The sequence below is a fragment of the Chanodichthys erythropterus genome, chromosome 3, assembly GCF_024489055.1.
Source record: "Chanodichthys erythropterus isolate Z2021 chromosome 3, ASM2448905v1, whole genome shotgun sequence".
In the NCBI taxonomy this organism is placed as follows: domain Eukaryota; kingdom Metazoa; phylum Chordata; class Actinopteri; order Cypriniformes; family Xenocyprididae; genus Chanodichthys; species Chanodichthys erythropterus.
The window spans coordinates 48,232,182-48,252,411 of NC_090223.1; the positions used below are offsets into that span (position 1 = coordinate 48,232,182).

The 20,230-nt window shown below is 38.1% G+C and overlaps 2 protein-coding genes across 2 annotated transcripts; both read left to right on the plus strand.

The window, feature by feature from the left end:
• Positions 1-1,036: 1,036 nt before the first annotated feature.
• LOC137004693 (zinc finger protein 41-like) lies at positions 1,037-19,478 on the plus strand. Its single transcript, XM_067365272.1, has 4 exons — positions 1,037-1,424; positions 2,363-2,496; positions 2,571-2,688; positions 18,934-19,478. Exons 1-4 carry the CDS (start codon positions 1,163-1,165, stop codon positions 19,476-19,478), a joined length of 1,059 nt encoding a protein of 352 aa, XP_067221373.1. The 5' UTR covers positions 1,037-1,162.
• LOC137017870 (uncharacterized) lies at positions 4,908-14,421 on the plus strand. Its single transcript, XM_067382606.1, has 9 exons — positions 4,908-5,372; positions 5,511-5,644; positions 5,736-5,847; positions 7,883-8,077; positions 11,432-12,450; positions 12,545-12,614; positions 12,691-12,865; positions 13,980-14,142; positions 14,282-14,421. The coding sequence occupies exons 1-8, from the start codon at positions 5,111-5,113 to the stop codon at positions 14,140-14,142; spliced, it is 2,130 nt and encodes a 709-aa protein (XP_067238707.1). The 5' UTR covers positions 4,908-5,110; the 3' UTR covers positions 14,282-14,421.
• Positions 19,479-20,230: the final 752 nt, after the last annotated feature.

Consider the following 20,230-nt stretch of genomic DNA (forward strand, 5'->3'; position numbering starts at 1 on the left):
CAGTTGTCTGCTACTTTGGAGAAAAAGAACTATGGATTTGTTATTGCTGTAACTTTTTAATAACTAACCATGATAACTTATAACTTGATGTTTTTATCTTTTGCAGACCCTGAAATATTTTACATTTTTCCTGAATAAAATATTAGTTTTTTTTTTTATTAAATGTGGTAGTATTTTCACAAATAAATGGTACAGTTTTGATTTAGACAGATCATCAACTGTTTGAGTATTTTTTAATTGATTTTAAGTACAAAATCACCAAGTGCTTCAACTAAAAATATGCTTCATATAAATAAATTGCCTTTCACAATGAAATTCACATTAAACTTCATTTTCTTATATTCTCATACATTTTAATAATCCTCACTACAATTTCATCCAGTTGGATCTTGTTGTTTAAACTTTACATATAGATTTCAAAATGATTTTATTTCTGTGTGTTTGTAAAGTATCAGCATCTAAATCTAAATTGCAAGTTTGAGACACGATAAAAATCTTTTTTTTGTTGTTCTAATTTATTACAGTTGTTTAGCACACAGACTGCATGCAGTGCATATGAGTTTTTGAAGATCATTGACTGTGTGAAAGAGCCCAGAGAGGTGCGCATATATAAATAACATTGACATCATAATCTTTAAAATAAAACTTGCGCTTCTCTGAAATGACTAACTCGTCTTTGCTGACGTATGCAAGGCCGCGCTGCACTCAAACCAATCCAATACCAGATCTAAAAAAAACCGCCCAATTTTCACAATCCAATGAACAACCAATGAATTAATCCCGCCCTTCTGCGTTTGATAAGCCATTTGGAAACAAGTCACAATTTAACATGTTTCACACCGACTTTTTTTATTATTACTTTATTTTTAATGGTTTTGTTTAGCCCCTTAGCAAGGTCTCTTTTGAATGGCATTTGCTCCACTGGTGGTAAAGTGGAATGCCAAGCAGCCAAACCCCCTCAAGACACAACTGTGACCTATAGAATAGGCGCATCTACACGGTGCTTTACGGTAATTCATCCCATGATCCTGTTCTGTCAACCGGTAGTTTGTGTCTACAGAAAGATCGTAAAGAATATAGTAGCATTGTCTGTCACAATAAAAACAAATGTGGAGTAGAATACAGTAGAGTCTACATTAACTAAATTAAACTGACGTAAAATATGGAAATCATGGATACGGCTGAAGTACAGACACAGCTAATATCCATAATGGAAACTGTGGCGAAAACAGCTGTTGTGGAAATACTCAAACTTTTCGAGAAGAATTCGTTTTTGCTGCGATTAGAGATTTCACGATGTACAAGCGAAAATGAATCTCTGAAAAAGAAATGTCATTTTCTGGAGAGTGAACTTCAATCTGCCCGGAAAACCGCTGGAAAGATGAACGGGACAGAAGCTCCATTCAGCCATCCGGGACTGAGAGGTGATAGCAGACTGATACTGTGAATTTTTTTTGCCTAAATGAAATGTCTTTGTACTTCTTCCTGAGGAAAATAAATAAATGCTGAACTTGTTTTTGAAATATTGCACATAAAATCTCACAGAAAATAGCTTACTTCTTGTGTTGCAAAATAATTAAAGAGATAGTTCACCCAAAAATGAAAATGTGATGTTTATCTGCTTACCCCCAGGGCATCCAAGATGTAGGTGACTTTGTTTCTTCAGCAGAACACAAACACGGTCTGTCAGCCGTATAATGCGAGTCAATGGTAACACAATCTATAAGAGTCAAAAAAACATGTGCAGACAAATCTAAATTAAACCCTACGGCTCGTGACGACACATTGATGTCCTAAGACACGAAACGATCGGTTTGTGTGAGAAACTGAACAGTATTTATATCATTTTTTACCTCTAAAACACCACTATGTCCAACTGCGTTCAGCACTCAGTTAGTGAGGTCTGATCGCGCTCTGACAGCGGAAGTGATGTCTTGCACTCATTGAAGCAAAGTGCGAGAGATCACGTCAGTCATCAGAGGACGTTTTTTGACCTCACTAACCGAGTGCTGAACACAGTTGGTCATAGTGGTGTATTAGAGGTATAAAATGATATAAATACTGTTCAGTTTCTCACACAAACCGATCGTTTCGTGTCTTAGGACATCAATGTGTCGTCACGAGCCGCAGGGTTTAATTTGGATTTGTCTGCGCATGTTTTTTTGACTCTTATAGACGAAGTTCCCATTGACATGCATTATACGGCTGATAGACGGCAACGGTTGGAGTTAAAAATCATCATTTGTGTTCTACTGAAGAAACAAAGTCCTCTACATCTTGGATGTACTGGGGGTAATCAGATAAACATCAAATTTTCATTTTTGGGTGAACTATCCCTTTAATGTCCAAATGTTTGGTACAGAGTCTGGACGTCGTCCCACAATTGACAGTGTCTTCGGTAAGGAATGGTGCATGAACCTCTGGAGACACCAGGAGTCAAATGTTGGTGAGCAGGAGGACGACACACACCTGAACTCCTCAGTCATCTCAGAAGAGGTTGGTCTCACACACTACTGTATGTGGAGTTCTCCTAAAAACAATCAAACCCTCTTTTATTTTCAACCCTTTAGCCAGTAAATCTGCTGGATGAAGAACCAGATGTGATTATGATTAAAGAAGAGTCGCTGAAGATTGACGATTGCTCTGGGAAAAACAAACCTGAAGCAGACCAAAGTAACAGTTTGAAAGGTTTGTGGTGAAAGAACTTGAGAACAACTGCTTTTTATTATTTTCAGACATTCATGTATCATTTATTGAATTACAGGACCAGCAATGACCAGTGATGAGAGCTTTGAAGATTTTATCACATACACGGTACAGTCAGACGACCACATGAAATTAAGAAGACAACAGAGAAAGGACAAAAACATTCTTGATGGAACAACTGCTACCCTTGGAAACAGTGTAACAGGGTCAGATTTGAGCCCTGCTGTCGAATGTTTTCCCAGCAAAGTGAAAAGAAAGCGTAAACGTGTAACTAATACACAAACGTTAAAAAAGTTAAAGTGTGTTTTATGTGAGAAAACCTTTGAATATCTAAGCCGATTGCAAAAACACATGCGAACACACTCTGGAGAAAAACCTTTTGTCTGTACAGTTTGTGGTCGACGGTTTGCTCAAAAACCAAGCTTTCTATTACACGAGCGCATTCATTCTGGTGAGAGGCCGTACGCGTACACATAGTGTGGAAGGAGCTTCGCTCAAAAGTGTCCTCTTATTGTTCACTTCTGAAACCACCAAAAAAACGAAATAAGGACTTATTTAGTGATGGCCGATTTTAAAACACTGCTTCAGGAAGCTTCGGAGCACAAATTAATCAGCGTATCGAATCATGATTCGGATCGCGTGTCAAAACGTCAAACTGCTGAAATCACATGACTTTGGCGCTCTGAACTGCTGATTCGACACGCTGATTCATTTGTGCTCCGAAGCTTCCTGAAGTAGTGTTTTGAAATCGGCCATCACTTTATAAGTCGTTATTTTGTTTTTTTTGCCGCACGAAAAATATTCTCGTCGTTTTATAATATTAATATTGAACCACTGTAGTCACATGAACTGTTTTAAATATGTTTTTAGTACATTAATGGATCTTGAGAGAGGAAATGTCATTGCTCCCTATAGAGGCCACACTGAGCCATCGGATTTCAACTAAAATATCTTAATTTGTGTTCCGAATATTAACAAAGGTCTTACGGGTGTGGAACGACATGAGGGTGAGGAATAAATGACATTATTTTCATTTTTGGGTAAACTAACCCTTTAGGGATGATATGTCGTGATACTATTGAATTCAACGAATTCAAAAAAATTAAACCATGGGGGGAAAAACTGGATGGATATACTGAGAGCAAAGGTTGTTTTTTATAACAGTATAAATATAAATGCTTGCCAACACTAAACAGTAACAGTCTCCCATTATTTCCATTGATTTCAAGCAATAGCTTTATTATGTTTAAACAACTATTTTATGTATTGCCTTCCCTGAAACATTTTACATAATTCATGTTTCTCTGAATAAAATAAAGTGGTACCCTAAATTTTGACATTCAGTCAGATCTTTGAAAATGTATGTCAAATGTTTGCGCATATTTCTATAATTTTCTTTACCTGATTTAGTGCAATGCAAAATCACCTCACATTTCATCTTGAAAAATTCTATATATTAATTGCATTTCACAAGAAAATTCACAATATATTCTTATTCTTATAAACTTTAATAGACTTCACCATTATTTAACCCCATGCGTTCTAAACTTTACATTAGATTTTAAAGTGATTTTATTTCTGTTTGTAAAATATCAGCATCTAAAACTGCATGTTTGAAACTGGATAACCAAAGAGCGATTTATTTTTTATCTTAAAACTTTTATAAAGCTTTCCCAAAACATTTTAGGTACCGAAACATTTTTTCTTTTTTTTTTTCTTTACCATTGTAATAATTCTTCCAACATGCATTTAACATTTATCAAACGTATTTTTAAAAGTGTTATTAAAAGTGCACAGCATTGGCACTAATACTGGTGTAATTACATCTCAGGTGAGTATTTTACAATGGCTCCGAATGCACTCCTTTGTAATCAAAGATGTTATTTTTTATTGTGAAAAGTTATCATTGACAAACAAAAATTGTCTAATTTCTATTTATATCGTCTAACTTTTCTTCTTGAATTCAACTCTCTGTAATTTCACCCCACAAACTTACGCACAATAACAAAAAATAATTTTAAGCTTTATGAGTTTATTTAAAGATGTTATTTAATATTACAATTTTTCATAATATTTAAAAATTTGATGGTCACAAAGTTTTAACTCGGAAATTCATCTCAATTCCATTTATTTCAAGGCTTCTTTAAAAAGGTTTTGTTTAGGAGCAGCCAAACCTCTTCAAGTGAACAAAGACAACAGCATTCCTGTGGACTGTAGTAGAGGCGCCTCTACACGGTGGTTTACGGTAATTCATCCCATGATCCTTTTCTGCCAAACGCTATGCTTTGTTTCTATCTTCATAAATAATAAAGGTAACACACCGCCATTTAAGCATTTAATTTGAGACATTAATTGAGCTGTTGGGTCGAAGGACGCGTTTTTTTTTTTAAGTGTCCCATAAACAATGGACATAATGAATACCACTGAATTTCAGACACAGTTAACATCCATAATGGAAACTGTGGCGAAAACAGCTGTTGTGGAATTAAGCAAACTTTTCGAGAAAAACTCGTCTTTTCTGCGACTAGAGATTTCGCGGTTTTCAAGCGAAAATGAATCTCTGAAAAAGAAATGTCAGTTTCTGGAGAGTGAACTTCAATCTGCTCGGAAAACCGCTGGAAAGATGAACGGGACAAAAGCTCCATTCAGCCATCCGGGACTTACAGGTAAAATATAAGATATTTCTTCTGATGCAAAAACCGAGATCTGCAGATATGTTGATGTTAAATGCAAAAAGCTGCGTTAAAGGTTGGAGTTTCAAACATCCCCTGACTATACCCGCCTAATGCCCACATGTTCAGCAGACACTGGACATCGCCCAGCAATTGACAATGTCTTCGGGAAGGAATGGTGCATGAACCTCTGGAGACATGAGGAGTCAAAGGGTGGAGAGCAGGAGGACGACACACACTTGGAGTCTGCGGTCATCATAGGAGAGGTTGGTCTCATGTAGCTACTGCTGTGTGAAGTTTGTGGAGTCCTGTCAGAATACAGCTTACTAGCTCCCTCCTTTATTTCCTATCCTTTAGCCAGTAAACTTGCTGGAAGAAGAACCAGACATGATCATGATCAAGGAGGAGGCGTTTGACGATTGCTCCTCAGAAAGAATTGAGGAGGAGCAAGATAATCAAAGTGTCAAAGGTGAGAGAACTTTTTGTCTTGTGTAGTTATTTGGTCATGTACTGATGTACACAAGTAATTTATTTTATCACAGCTGACCTCATACACATATGTTGTAAACTCTTTGTTTTGAATGATTGATTACCATGTTAAGTGTTAAAGGGTTAGTTCACCTAAAAATGAAAATACTGTCATTAATTACTCACCCTCATGTTGTTTCACACCCTTCATTCATCTTTAAAACACAAATTAAGATATTTTTGATAAAATCTGATGGCTCAGTGAGGCCTCCATTGACAGCAAGTCAAGATGATGAACACTTTCAATGCCCAGAAATCTACTAAAGACATATTTAAAACAGTTCATGTGACTACAGTGGTTCAATCTTAATGTTATGAAGTGACGAGAATACTTTTTGTGTGCCAAAAAAACAAAATAACGACTTTATTCAACAATATCTAGTGATGGGCGATTTCAAAACACTGCTTCATGAAGCTTTGAAGGTTTACGAATCTTTTGTTTCAAATCAGTGGTTCAGAGCGTGTATCAAATTGCCAGAGTCACGTAAACTATTGAAGTTTTGAAACACTTATGACGTAACAAAACCTCGTTTACTGAAATCACGTGACTTTGTCGCTCTGAACCACTGATTCGAAACAAAAGATTTGTAAAAACAAAAAAGAACATACATCCATCATAAAAGTAAACTATATGACTCCAGTGGGTTAATAATAACTAGCTTCCAGCAGATGGCTTGTCAAAATATTAACTTAAAAGATTAAGATTAAAAGGTTAAGCAATATTATAGGCCTGCCATGATAAATACTTCTTGTTGTGCGATATATTGTTCCAGATTTCTGCTATTTCTGATATTTTGTTCAGATTGCGATAAGTGATATTATTGTCATTTTAAGACCATTTTATGTCACTGAATATATAATCATAATATAACAGCATAATAATGCAAGTAGGCCTACACACTTTCAAATGACAACAACCATTTATTTTCTTAGATCATTGAAATGAAGGATCAAAACATGTAATATCCTATATTAAAAAACTTGAATAAATGGTAAAATATTTTCTAAAAAAAAGTGCAAAGTAACAAGAAAAAAAAAACTGAAAATGCACAAAAGGCACTATGGAGATTTTCCATTTACAGATTTTTCCCTGACCTTCTTTTCTTAGTAAAGTAAGGGTGCACTATTGCTGAAAACACAAACCGTACATAGCAGTCAGATGTCCGTATGAACAAAGACATTTATATTTGCACCGGAACAGTGGATTGCGGCTTTGAAATCGAGAGCATTCAGACTTGTTCTTCCAAACTGTCTGTAGTTGTCAGGAAAACACTATAACGCCTCAAATAACGTCTTTTATTCACCTGTCGATGACTGCTCTGTGTAAGAACTGCTGATGACTGTATGATTGACATTCATTATCATGTAAACATAATGGGCGATCTAGATTGCGTCACCAAAAATGATCAAGGTAATGTACGTATATTGCGCGATAAGTCGATATATTGATTATTGCGACAGGCCTAGCGATATATGATGCACGATGTAGGAGTATCGTGAGCTTAGATGCTTCTCGCGGTTCAAACAAATACGTCTGGACGACAAACTCTAGCTCCTCTTCTCTTATATCGAAATCCTCCAACATTAAAATTTCTCGTTTTAGACTTCTAATTCCTGACTGTTTTTTTTTTTACAAAAACCCATTGCTTCGCTTCAGAAGGCCTTTATTAACCCCCTGGAGTTGTATGGATTACTTTTATGATGGATGGATGCGCTTTTTTGGACTTCAAAATCTTGAGCCCCATTTACTACCATTATAAAGCTTGGAGGAGCCAGGATATTTTTTAATATAACTGATTGTGTTTGTCTGAATTCTGAAAGATAGACATGTACACCTAGGATGGCTTGAGCGTGAGTAATTCATGGGATAATTTTCATTTTTTGGGTGAACTATCCCTTTGTTTAATTTCAGTTACATTTAGTTTAAGCTTCATGGTGCAACCTACCCTCATTGTGCTCTTTTTAACCCCCTACAGGCGCAATCCAAGAGGAAATCAAAAAAATTCTCCCAGAGTTGGACAGTAACAAAGTTCAAAATATGGTTAATCATCTTTCATGTGTGGTGGGTGTGGAGAAGACAGAGGACCTTTCCTTAGTAGAGGTGTCAGATCTTCAAGACTTTCTGGAGCCTATACAGTGTCGAAAACTAGTGAAAACATTCAGACAAAGAGGTAAGAAACAATCTTAAATGCAGAAAAAACATCTGCGTGTTGTGCTATAGTACCTCTGTATGGTGTTGTCGTGTCTTGCTTTTCATTTTGGTGCCCACTTTAAAGGATTAAGGTGTTTACACAGTGTTCACTATTGCCACGTTTGCATGAAAGAGTCTGTCAACCGTTGTCAGAAGCGACCAGACTGAATTGAGAGACTGACAATAGCTCTTTTCGCACTCTTTTTGCAGTTTTACTTGTAAATTGTTGGTAAATTACTAATCAACTTGATAAATTACTTAAATTGTTAGAGATCATGTGTGAACAGGATTTTTTTTTTTTTAAATACTGGTAAATTAGGTCTGGCAGTTTTCCAGTATGAGAAGCTGTAACTTTGCCAGTAAATCAGTATGATGCCAGTAAATTAAATGCTGCTATGCGTAAACAAAGAATATGTATAAGATTAGGAGTATGTACGAGGTCAGAAGGCGGTGATGTTAGAAGACTGTAAGCTCTGCTGCTTTTGTTTTTCTATGTAGATGGATGTCTGACAGTTGCGCTGAGTCTAGCGCTTGAGACCCTGCCTTCTTTTCTATTCATCAGCGCTGCAGCTCTGCAGTTACCATTGGGTACTATTGTAACTGCAGTACTACAGTAGTTGTAATGTGTCTCGTGTTTTAAGAGCAAAATGACGCTCTGAATGATCATCCTCTTACACCTGTCACTCAGAAGTAAAAACAAAAGGCTGTCAAATTGGATGACAATCTAGAGCGATTCTCATCCAGGTGGATAAAGAAAACGTTGCAGTGTTCAATGGTAATTTCTGATGATTAACATCGCAGTTTGCCGGTATTAATGTGAGAAAAGGACTGTTTGACCTACAGATGTGGCCTTTGGAAACACACTTTTTCTCAGGGTTCTTTATATTTTAGAACTTAAGATGACTTTAACTTTTAAACTATATATACACCGATCAGGCATAACATTATGACCACTGACAGGTGAAGTGAATAACACTGATTATCTCTTCATCATGAGACCTGTTAGTGGGTGGGATATTTATTAGGCAGGAAGTGAAAATTTTGTCCTCAAAGTTGATGTTTTAGAAGCAGGAAAATTGGGCAAGTGTAAGGATTTGAGCGAGTTTGACAAGAGCTAAATTGTGATGGATAGACGACTGTCAGAGCATCTTAAAACTGCAGCTCTTGTGGGGTGTTCCTGGTCTGCAGTGGTCAGTGTCTAACAAAAGTGGTCCAAGGAAGGAACAGTGATGAACCGGCGACAGGGTCATGGATGGCCAAGACTCATAGATGCACATGGGGAGCGAAGGCTGGACCGTGTGGTCCGATCCAACAGACGAGCTCCTGTAGCTCAAATTGCTCAAGAAGTTAATGCTGGTTCTGATAGAAAGGTGTCAGAATACACAGTGCACCACAGTTTGTTGCGTTTGGGGCTGCATAGATGCTGACCAGTCAGGGTGCCCATGCTGACTCCTGTCCACCGCCGAAAGCACCAACAGTGGGCATGTGAGCATCAGAACTGGACCATGGAGCAATGGAAGAAGGTGGCCTGGTGTGATGAATCACGTTTTCTTTTACATCACGTGGACAGGTGCGTTTCCGTCACTTACCTGGGGAACACATGGCACCAGGATGCACTATGGGAAGAAGACAAGCCAGTGGAGGCAGTGTGATGCTTTGGGTACTGTTCTGCTGGGAAACCTTGGGTCCTGCCATCCATGTGGATGTTACTTTGACACGTACTACCTACCCAAGCATTGTTGCAGACCATGTACACCCTTTCATGGAAACGGTATTCCTTGGTGGCTGTGGCCTCTTTCAGCAGGATAACACACCCTGCCACAAAGCAAAAATGGTTCTGGAATGGTTTGAGGAGACAACAACGAGTTTGAGGTGTTGACTCTGGCTTGGTTATGTACTTGCTCAAAAATTGATTTTGGATCATTTTTAACCAAAAAAAAAAGCTTTAACATTGAAATGTATTTGGGGTGTGTTTATTTTTATTTTGTGTGTATTTTTTTTCCTTGATTAGTTTATTTTAATTTTATTACTCAACCAACACACAGCAACATGTAGTGTGTGATGTATGCACTCACTAAGTCAGAGACTCTCCCCTCGAAATCTGATTACAAGTGGTCAGAATAGAGTGGTGGAACTATGACCCAATTTTTTAGACCAAAACCCGATGGCGAGTTGCTGGGAGAAGTGGTGGGCTCTGGGCCCCCTGTACTTCGTTTCCACCATTTTCAACCATTTTGTCTCTAAAATGTCCAGTGATTTGCAAACGAGGATCCTTGTTTGAAATTTGTAGAATTCTGGACTAAAACTAAAGCGGGCTGTGTTACCTGGACTTGTGTAGTAGAGGGTACAAAGTAGTGTTCATCACTGAATTATATGATTTCAGACACCGTGCTTCTGTTCTCTAACTTGACTGCCCCCTTTTGACATTGTCTCTCTTCTAACATTGCATGATATTGTATGAAATCTGGACAGGATCTGTTTGTTTTTCACATTTTCAAAAGCCACATCTGTATTCTCTTGAAAGCTTGTATTGATTTAGTAAATGTATTCCGATTTCAAAACAATGGGTCTCATTGACTAACTGTGTGTACACACAAATTTCAGCGTGAAGTTTTCGTACAAACATGTTCACAAACAAATCATGATTCATCAGAAAGTTTTAAACTTATATGTATTCTAAATTTACGAAAAAAAAAATGTAGGAACAACCAAAACCACTTGTACGCAAAAATTACATACACCGGCTGGGGCTATGAATATGTTAAGATGAAATCTTATACATGAATGTGTTTCATCATATATGAAAAGGTGTGTTATAAAAAAACGCATAGGTCTGTATAAGAAGTGTTTGAACTGGTTTTGAGGATGGCACACTTGGCATTGCTCAGATATTGTTGCTTGTGCTCTCAGGTGTTAGTATTTCTTGAGAGAGCATCATATGTTTGCTGAGAAAGACAAAAGGCTGTTAAGGAAAGGTTGTGTGTAGAGCCTTAATGAGGAGATGGTTTAGATGTGTTTTATGTTAATTATTAACCCTGGGCACATGGTTGCTCATTAAGAGAATACTCCAAGCTCATTCATGTTGGAACACAATTTGTGTGCATATGCACGTTTTGTGAATTATGCAGAATTTTTTCCTGCAAAGTTCTCCTGTGGTATAAATTACGAATAATCCACACAACTGTTGGTGAATGAGACCCAGTGCATTATAGCAAAGTTTTACTGATAAATGATGCTTGAGAGGCTTCTGAAGAAGTTACTTTGTTGCCTCTTCAACATATTTCAATTTCTCTGTATCTCTTTCCATGATTTTTTTATTTTTTTTTCAACCAAGAATCCAGTGGGCAAGTGGATGGAACACCTAATGAGATGACACTCACTCCATTATCATCAAACGAGTCCCTTCTTGAACAGCCATTCATTCCTCACTATCCTATAAAGTCCAACTGGGTCAGAAGTTTCCAGGTTCCTTGGGACCGCATGCCAGCAGCTCTTGTTCAGGCAACATCCACTGGAGAGAGGGCTCGACCTGGACCAAGAAGGGAGTTTGTTAGGATTGTTGTGGCAGCCATGCAAGTCCACTGTCCAAACCCAAACTTGTCCGCCTGTGGAGAAGTGGCACGAAGCATCGTGACTACATATCCCCTGACATTTGGAGACATTTCTGAGGAAGGAGAACAACTAGGAAATGGCTTCAGTTGCCTACAGAGACAACTAAAAACTAGGGTAGAACATGTCAATAGAGACATTTTGGAACACAGGATTCGTCGACCCAGAAGGCCATCAGGGAAGAGAGCTGGACAACAGGACATCTACTCTGCTAGAAAAGTCAGATGTAAAGTGGACAGTTATGGATGCATAAATTGGCAGCCTTCCTCCATCCCAGAAGGAGAGACGGCAGATTCTCTTGAAATGAAGAGAAAGGTTGCAGCAGAGATTTTTCAGTCTGCAGGCCCAAGGGCTGCCGAGTTGCCCAACGTAGATGACTTAATGCAGCAGACTTATGTGTACCAGCGTCACATGATCAACTCATGCCCCCCTCCTACCATCAGTGAGATAGAGGGGCACTGGCCATTCCTGTTCACCGAAAGAGGCCTCTGCAGGCACTTCAAAATCCTGACTGGGATTGACATCAGAAGCCGCTTTAGCGAAACCCTTACTGTTAAAGCCAAGAGAATACTGAACTACTTCAGTAGTCAGAAACTGAAGTGGAACGAAGACGTCCAGAGTGTCCTAAGTGAGATCGACGATGACGCCAATGCAGCAAACAATAACAGGACTGCCATATCAGCCATCCTGTTAATGATGAAATACTTTAAGGAAAAGGACAACTCTGTGTTCATCTTAGCAGATGTCAGTAACTATTAAGTGTTACAGTTCAACTAAAGTTTTGAAGGGGGTTTGACAAAAGCCGAGTGTTAACATGTTCATATTTTTTGTTTTAAAGGAAACTGCTACCAAGATGTCCATCGAAAATGAAATGAACTTACCGGCAACGCCCCGGCTCATCATGCTTGGTAAGACATTGTTACACTAAACTCATTAGTTTGTACTTCGATATAAATATATTTACATTGATTATTTATATTTCAGGTGATACCTTGCTGACTTCATCCAAATGGTTTATCAGCATTGAGGGCAGAGTAACACACTCTATCGACAACCAGCTGGACTTTGCAGCAGCATTGTCTGTGTTCTTTGGGTGCTTCTACGTTTTTAATATCGAGTACCAGGAGTCAGCCAGTGCCACTCTAGAACTCATTCAGAGGTGAGTTTTGAGCACATTTGTACAAGTTTTTTTTTTTTTTTTTTTTGTAATTTACTCTTTCTTTTGGTATTTCACTTGTGTTTATTTTGGATCAGAAATGCATCCACTTATGGAAGTAATATGGGTTGCAAATGCAGTTTCATGATGCCTAACTACTAAGCTTATTGGTTTGTGTTGATACATTATACATCATTCACTAGAAACTCTATTATTCTGTGACATTGGCAACTATATAATATAATGTAATATAATCATTTAATTGGATTATTCACTGACCAGGCATAAAATTATGACCACTGACAGGTGAAGTGAATAACACTGATTATCTCTTCATCACGGCACCTGTTAGTGGGTGGATATATTAGGCAGCAAGTAAACATTTTTTCCTCAAAGTTGATGTGTTAGAAGCAGGAAAAATGGGCAAGCCTGGGGAACACATGGCACCAGGATGCACTATGGGAAGAAGACAGGCCGGTGGAGGCAGTGCGATGCTTTGGGCAATGTTCTGCTGGGAAACCTTGAGTCCTGCCATCCATGTGGATGTTACTTTGACACATACCACCTACCTAAGCATTGTTGGAATAAGTCAAGTTCACCCTTTCATGGAAATGGTATTCCCTGGTGGCTGTGGCCTCTTTCAGCAGGATAATGCGCCGTGCTGCTAAGCAAAAATAGTTCTGGAATGGTTTGAGGAGACAACAACGAGTTCGAGGTGTTGACTTGGCCTCCAAATTCCCCAGATCTAAAACCAATCGAGCATCTGTGGGATGTGCTGAACAAACAAGTCCGATCCATGGAGGCCCCAGCTCACAACTTACAGGACTTAAAGGATCTGCTGCAAACATCTTGGTGCAGATACCACAGCACACCTTCAGGGGTCTAGTGGAGTCCATGCATTGATGAGTCAGGGCTGTTTTGGCAGCAAAAGGGGGACCAACACAATATTAGGAAGGTGGTCATAATGTTATGCCTGATCAGTGTATAATAAACAATGTCCCTGTTTTGGGTATCCTGCAACTTTTGTAAGAAGACAAACCTCTTAAAACACTCTGTTTCAGTGACTGACATGATTGAAGCCCTTGTGAAATTGGTGTTTTTTTCTGCTTTTCTTCAGGTTCTTCGTCAGGATCAATCCGGAGGGGACTAAATGTACCTCAAAATCAGGTACAAGCCGAAGGACAGGTTCCGCTGTCCAAAGGAAACCACAAAACTTTAACACTCGTGTGGCAACATTTATGCAGAGGCTTTCAGAATTTGAGTGGAAAAAGACAAATTAAGTAAGTGTGAGCAGTTTTAAAAAATCAAATTTGTCTAATGTTATTAAAAGTATGATTAAACACTTACATGTGGCTATGTTAGATATGAGGGGTTTCTAAAATAACACAGTGACATAATTTTTATTTTTATCTGTTTCAGCATTGTCTTCATCCTCGCCCTGCACTGACTACAACTACCACAATTAGTTAAAGGATTAGTTCACTTTCAAATTAAAATTTCCTGATAACTTACTCACCCCCATGTCATCCAAGATGTTCTTGTCTTTCTTTCTTCAGTCGAAAAGAAATGAAGGTTTTTGATGAAAACATTCCAGGATTTTTCTCCTTATAGTGGACTTCAATAGCCTCCAGACGGTTGAAGGTCAAAATTACAGCTTCAGAGGGCTTTATACGATACCAGATGAGAGATAAGGGTCTTATCTAGAGAAACCATTTCTCATTTTCAAAAAAATAAATAAAATTATATACGTTTTAACCATAAGTGCTCGTCTTGAACTAGCTCTCTTCTTCTTCTCTATTTGAATTCCAGCAGTGTAGACACTGTTAAGTGCATTACTGCCCTCCACAGGTCAAAGTTTGAATTAAATTGTCATCTACAATATGCTAGTGCAAGGGCAGTAATATACTTAGCAGCATCTACACTGCTGGAATTCAAATGGAGAAGGAGAGATTTAGTTCAAGATGAGCATTTATGGTTAAAACGTATATAATTTAAAGATTTTTTTTAGAAAATGAGTGATCGTTTCTCTAGATAAGACCCTTATTTCTCATCTGGTATTGTTTAAAGCCCTTTGAAGCTGCACTGAAACTGTAATTTTGACCTTCAACTGTTTGGATACCATTGAAGTCTACTATAAGGAAAATAATCCTGGAATGTTTTCATCAAAAACTTTAATTTCTTTTCGCCTGAAGAAAGAAAGACATGAACATCTTGGATGACATGGGGGTGAGTAAATTATCAGGAAATTTTAATTTGAAAGTGAACTAATCCTTTAATTAGTACTACTTGCCTGAACTTCTTTTTTACCTTATTACTTGTTCCATTCTGTTTCAATGTTGCTGGAATGTTTGTATTATAAATATTTTATTACGTTCATTTAAGTAATTCATGCAACAATAAAAAAGTATCAACTGATGTTTTTATTATGGAATAATATAATTGCTCTGATACTATAATGTTGTAGTACTACTTTTCTTACTTTATACAATAGCTACAAGTAGATTACAGCACTGGATCTGTTGTGTATTGTTTACTGTAAATTTGAACTGTAGTTAGCCTACAGTAACTTGCTGGTAAAAATGGAAAAGTCTAACAGTGTACCTTTTTGGATGGCCAAGTGCAATTACATTTACAGAGATGGTCTGTAAATAAACCTATTGAAGATGATAAAAAAATAAACCTATGGAAAATGTTCTGCACATGGACCCAGTACAAAAGAGCCTAATGTGAACCCTGTTTTCCAAGTAATGTGAAACACTTTGTGTACCATAAAATGTGTTAAAAGCTATGGACTTAATATTTTCCTGACAGATGATAGCTCGGGATGTATAGACTTATCTTGAAGGGTCTCAGAGCAAATCTAGGAACCAGAATATAAGAGTGGGGTGGGCTCGTTTAATTAGGAGCAGGGATCAAGCAACCAACCAGAAAACCCCAGCAACCGCCAAGCAACGCCCTGTCAACCATTCATAATTCATGCTGGGATCAAAGTTGGAGTGTGCCAGCAACAACATTTTTTTTTTTTTTTTTTAATTCCACACAGATCAATCCAAAAGGACAGGGCTTCCGTAGCAACAGTTGCCATGGTACTATTGGCAAAATGGTTTTGGAGGCGGCCAATCAAAAGGTTATAGTTCGTGCGCGCTCTCTATACGGTGGTTTACGGTAATTCATCACATGATCCCGTTCTGCAAGATGCTAGATATGCTATAATTCTATCCTTGGAAATATATTGAATCATACAGTGCTATTGCTTGCTGAGAATATAAAAGCAGCTCTGCATAGAAGCTATAGTGGTGGCTGTCAGGTCGAAGGACGGGTGTTTACAATATAAACCACTGATAAATGGTCCAGTAAACGATGGAAATCATGAATAATGCTGATTTTCAGACGCAGTTAACATCCATAATGGAAATGTTGGCGAAAACAGCTGTTGTGGAAATAGGCAAACTTTTCGAGGAAAATTCTTTGTTGCTGCGATTAGAGATTTCCCGATGTACAAACGAAAATGAATCTCTGAAAAAGAAATGTCATTTTCTGGAGAGTGAACTTCAATCTGCCCGGAAAACCGCTGGAAAGATGAACGGGACAGAAGCTCCATTCAGCCATCCGGGACTGAGAGGTGATTTACTGATGCACGATGCATGACTTTGTGATTTTGCAGCTCACACATTGGTACATTCATCTGATTTCTAGGCTGAAGGTTCAAAGCCTGCAGAGGGTGGACCCTATATCGTGACTGTGCCCTTGAACAATAGATTAACGTTTGCACGACAACTATGTAATAAAAACGGAAAAGTTTTTCCTTTGCGTTTTTCGCGTACAGATGACAACATTGTCAAAACGATCCCCATTTACACGGATCCGCGAAAACGACTAAAATCGTTGTATTATGCATGCCAGGCCAGTAGTTGGAGATGTCACTTTATAAAGTAAATATAGGCGCCTGAGCACGTAATACGCATGCGCATGGCGTCACCGTTCTCACAAATTCGCATTTTTGTCGTTGGAGATAATTTTTTTTGAAAAGACGTTTTAAAAAGTTTTAATTTTCAGGCCCCCAAAATGCAGTTGTTGTGTAAATGAACGACTAAAACGCATACAAGTTTTCATTTTTTAGTTTAAAACGGTGTCGTGTAAACAGTGCCTACCATTATCGTCTCCGTGTAAACTACAAAAATGCGAATTTGTGAAAATGGTGATGTCATGCGTATGCGTATTAGGTGTTCAGTCTATACTGTAGATATGTAGTGTTTCTTAACAAAGTGACATCGCCAACGACTGGCCTGGCATGATACAGCGTTTTTAGTCATTTTCACGGATCCGTGTGAATGGGGATCATTTTGATGTCCTCTGTATGCGAAAAAACGCAAAGGAAGAAATTTTCTGTTTTTAGTAGGCTACATCGTTGTCGTGTAAATGTAGCCTGACACAGTGTCTACACCAGACGCAACTTTTTTCACGTCGCATCGCACTGCAAAAGCTAAAAGCTGTCTACGCTGAACGCTACAAACCGACCGTTGGGAATTTGTTGTGTCGCATTGTGCCACGCCGCATCCAGTGTAGACAATCAGTGCCTCCCAATTTGCATACTTATGCACTATTCTATGACGTTTTTAAGTACAAATAGTGCAGTAGTGCGTTCACACTGAAAATTCCAAAAATAAAAAGTACACTTTAAATACCCGGATGATGCACTAAAATAACAGAAAAAATCAAGTGTGGAATGTTGGACACTTCATGCACTCAACTTTCACAGCTTTAATTACGTATTGGAGGGGGAGGGGTATCAGACTCTATTGTTAAATGACAAAATGACCTTATACAATTCACGCACTATATGTATAAGTACATAGAGCATAAGTACATAGTGTATAAGTGCATAGTGCGTCATTTGAGACGTAACTAATATCATTGCTTATAATGGGTTCTATTGTCTTTTGACGCATTGCGTCACGCCACTCGCGTCTGGAGTAGACACGGTGTTAGTCAATTCTCTAATCTCGGTGAGTGGAATCTTATGACTCTATTCACCAAAATGATTAATTCTTACTCTTTCTGCTGGTTACATCATTACACCAGTAGGTGGCAACATGACTGACTTTGTTATGAACAAGTGTGGGTATCTGGAGATTGGAGTATTGAGTGTGACGAAAGTTAGGGGCATGATGAAAGGTCTTTATCATTGGTCGCGAAAGCTGTCTGTCAAGGTGTGGGGTAGGGTTAGGGATTAGTTTCTGTTGTAGCAATTCACCTTTCGGCACGCTCATTCCTCCTATCTGCAGCTATCCCGTCTCGTTATGAATCAATGAATCTTCCATGAACAAATGTTTTGTTCATTGCTAAGCTAAATCCATTTACTTATTCCTCAGCTTCTTATTCATATTATTTTTTTTAGCTTAAAAGAAGCAACAATTCCAGATTTTGTTTTTATATTGTCCATTATTAATATTGTTATATAAATATTGTCCATATTAACCCTGCAAGTTACAACTCTAACTCTTTATTGTGTAGTTGTTGAGTAGTGTCATTCAGAAGCGTTGACATTGACCCGTATATACAAGGTCAATTAAATTCATTTTATTAAACCAATGGATTTCTTGCATTGGTAATAAGAGGCTGTTTACATAAGTGACTTGACCAATAAGACAGATGACCAAAATAAATGTCCTACAGAGTCCGGACGTCGTCCCGCAGTTGACAATATGTTTGGTAAGGAATGGTCCATGAACCTCTGGAGACACCAGGAGTCAAATGTTGGTGAGCAGGAGGACGACACACACCTGGACTCTTCAGTCATCTCAGAAGAGGTTGGTTTCATATACTGCCGCTGATGTACAACGTCAGAATACACTTAACTAGTTCTTTCTTTATTTTCCATCTTTTAGCCAGTAAATTTGCTGGATGAAGAACCAGATATGATCACGATCAAGGAAGAGACATTTGACGATTGCTCTGGGAAAGGTAAAACTGAAGATAGCAGTTTGAGAGGTTTGTGGAGAAAGAACTTGAGAGCAGCTGCTATTAACGATTTATTTTCAGACGTTCATGTATCATTTATTGAATTACAGGACCAGCAATGGCCAGTGAAAATAGTTGTGTTGCCCAGAGCTCTGAAGATTTTATCACATATACGGTACCGTCAGATGAGCAAGTCCAGCCGAACATACCACAACAGCCACATGCCGAAGAACAAACTCTTGAAGGAACAATTTCGACACATGGAGACTGTACAGCAGAGCAAAACTTCCACAGTGGACACAACCATGCAAGTATTTCAGAAGAGAAAAGGTTTGAGTGTGTATTCTGTCGAAGAACCTTCAACAAATTAACCTACCTGAAAGCACACATGCGAACACACTCCGGAGAAAAACCGTTTGTCTGTACAGTTTGTGGTAAAAGATTCGCTCAAAAAACGTACCTCAGAATACACCAGCGCACTCATTCTGGTGAAAGGCCGTACGCGTGCATGGAGTGTGGGAAGAGCTTCGCTCAAAAGAGCTCTCTAAATGTTCACCTCCGAAGCCACACTGGAGAAAAACCATACAGCTGCTCAGAGTGTGGGAAAAGCTACGCTTACAAACAGGGTTTCAATACCCACCAGTGCTTTGGTTAGACTAAAGTGAACGATTACTGAATTTGATCTGTATTAATGTTGCCGTTTCAGCAGAGTGTGCCATATGAAACATTAAAAAATTGGAAGTAGGTCCATGTTTGTTCACAGAAATGTAGGTCCTTCAAAATTGTTTGGAAACGTGTTATACAAAAGCATCTTGAGTTTAAACATTTACTTCAAATTCATTTAGAAGCTTTTTGATGTGTGTATTTATTTAAAAAAAAGAATAAACATGCTTAAATGACAAAATGAGTGAAGTCATGCAAAATTTATTTTATTAGTGTTATTTTAGAGTATTACTCATACTCCAACTTGGTTGACAATACACAGTAATGGTTGTTTGCTTACACGTGCAATCTAGCAGACATCTGAACTTGAACGATCAACTCAAACTTGTATAAGCATACTACATACTACTGACATTACAGTATCCAATTAGTGAAGATCAAGTAGTGTTACTGGTTGCTATACACTAATGGCCCTTAACTGACATATGTTATGATAATATCTTGAAGAACTGGGACCGTATTCACAAAAAAAAAAAAAAACTTAAAGGGTTAGTTCACCCCAAAATGAAAATTATGTCATTTATTACTCACCCTCATGTCGTTCCACACCTGTAAGAAAAATCCGATGGCTCAGCGAGGCCTACATTGCCAGCAAAATCATTTCCTTTTTCAATGCCCAGAAAGCTACTAAAGACATATTTAAAACAGTTCATGTGACTACAGTGGTTCAATGTTATGAAGTGA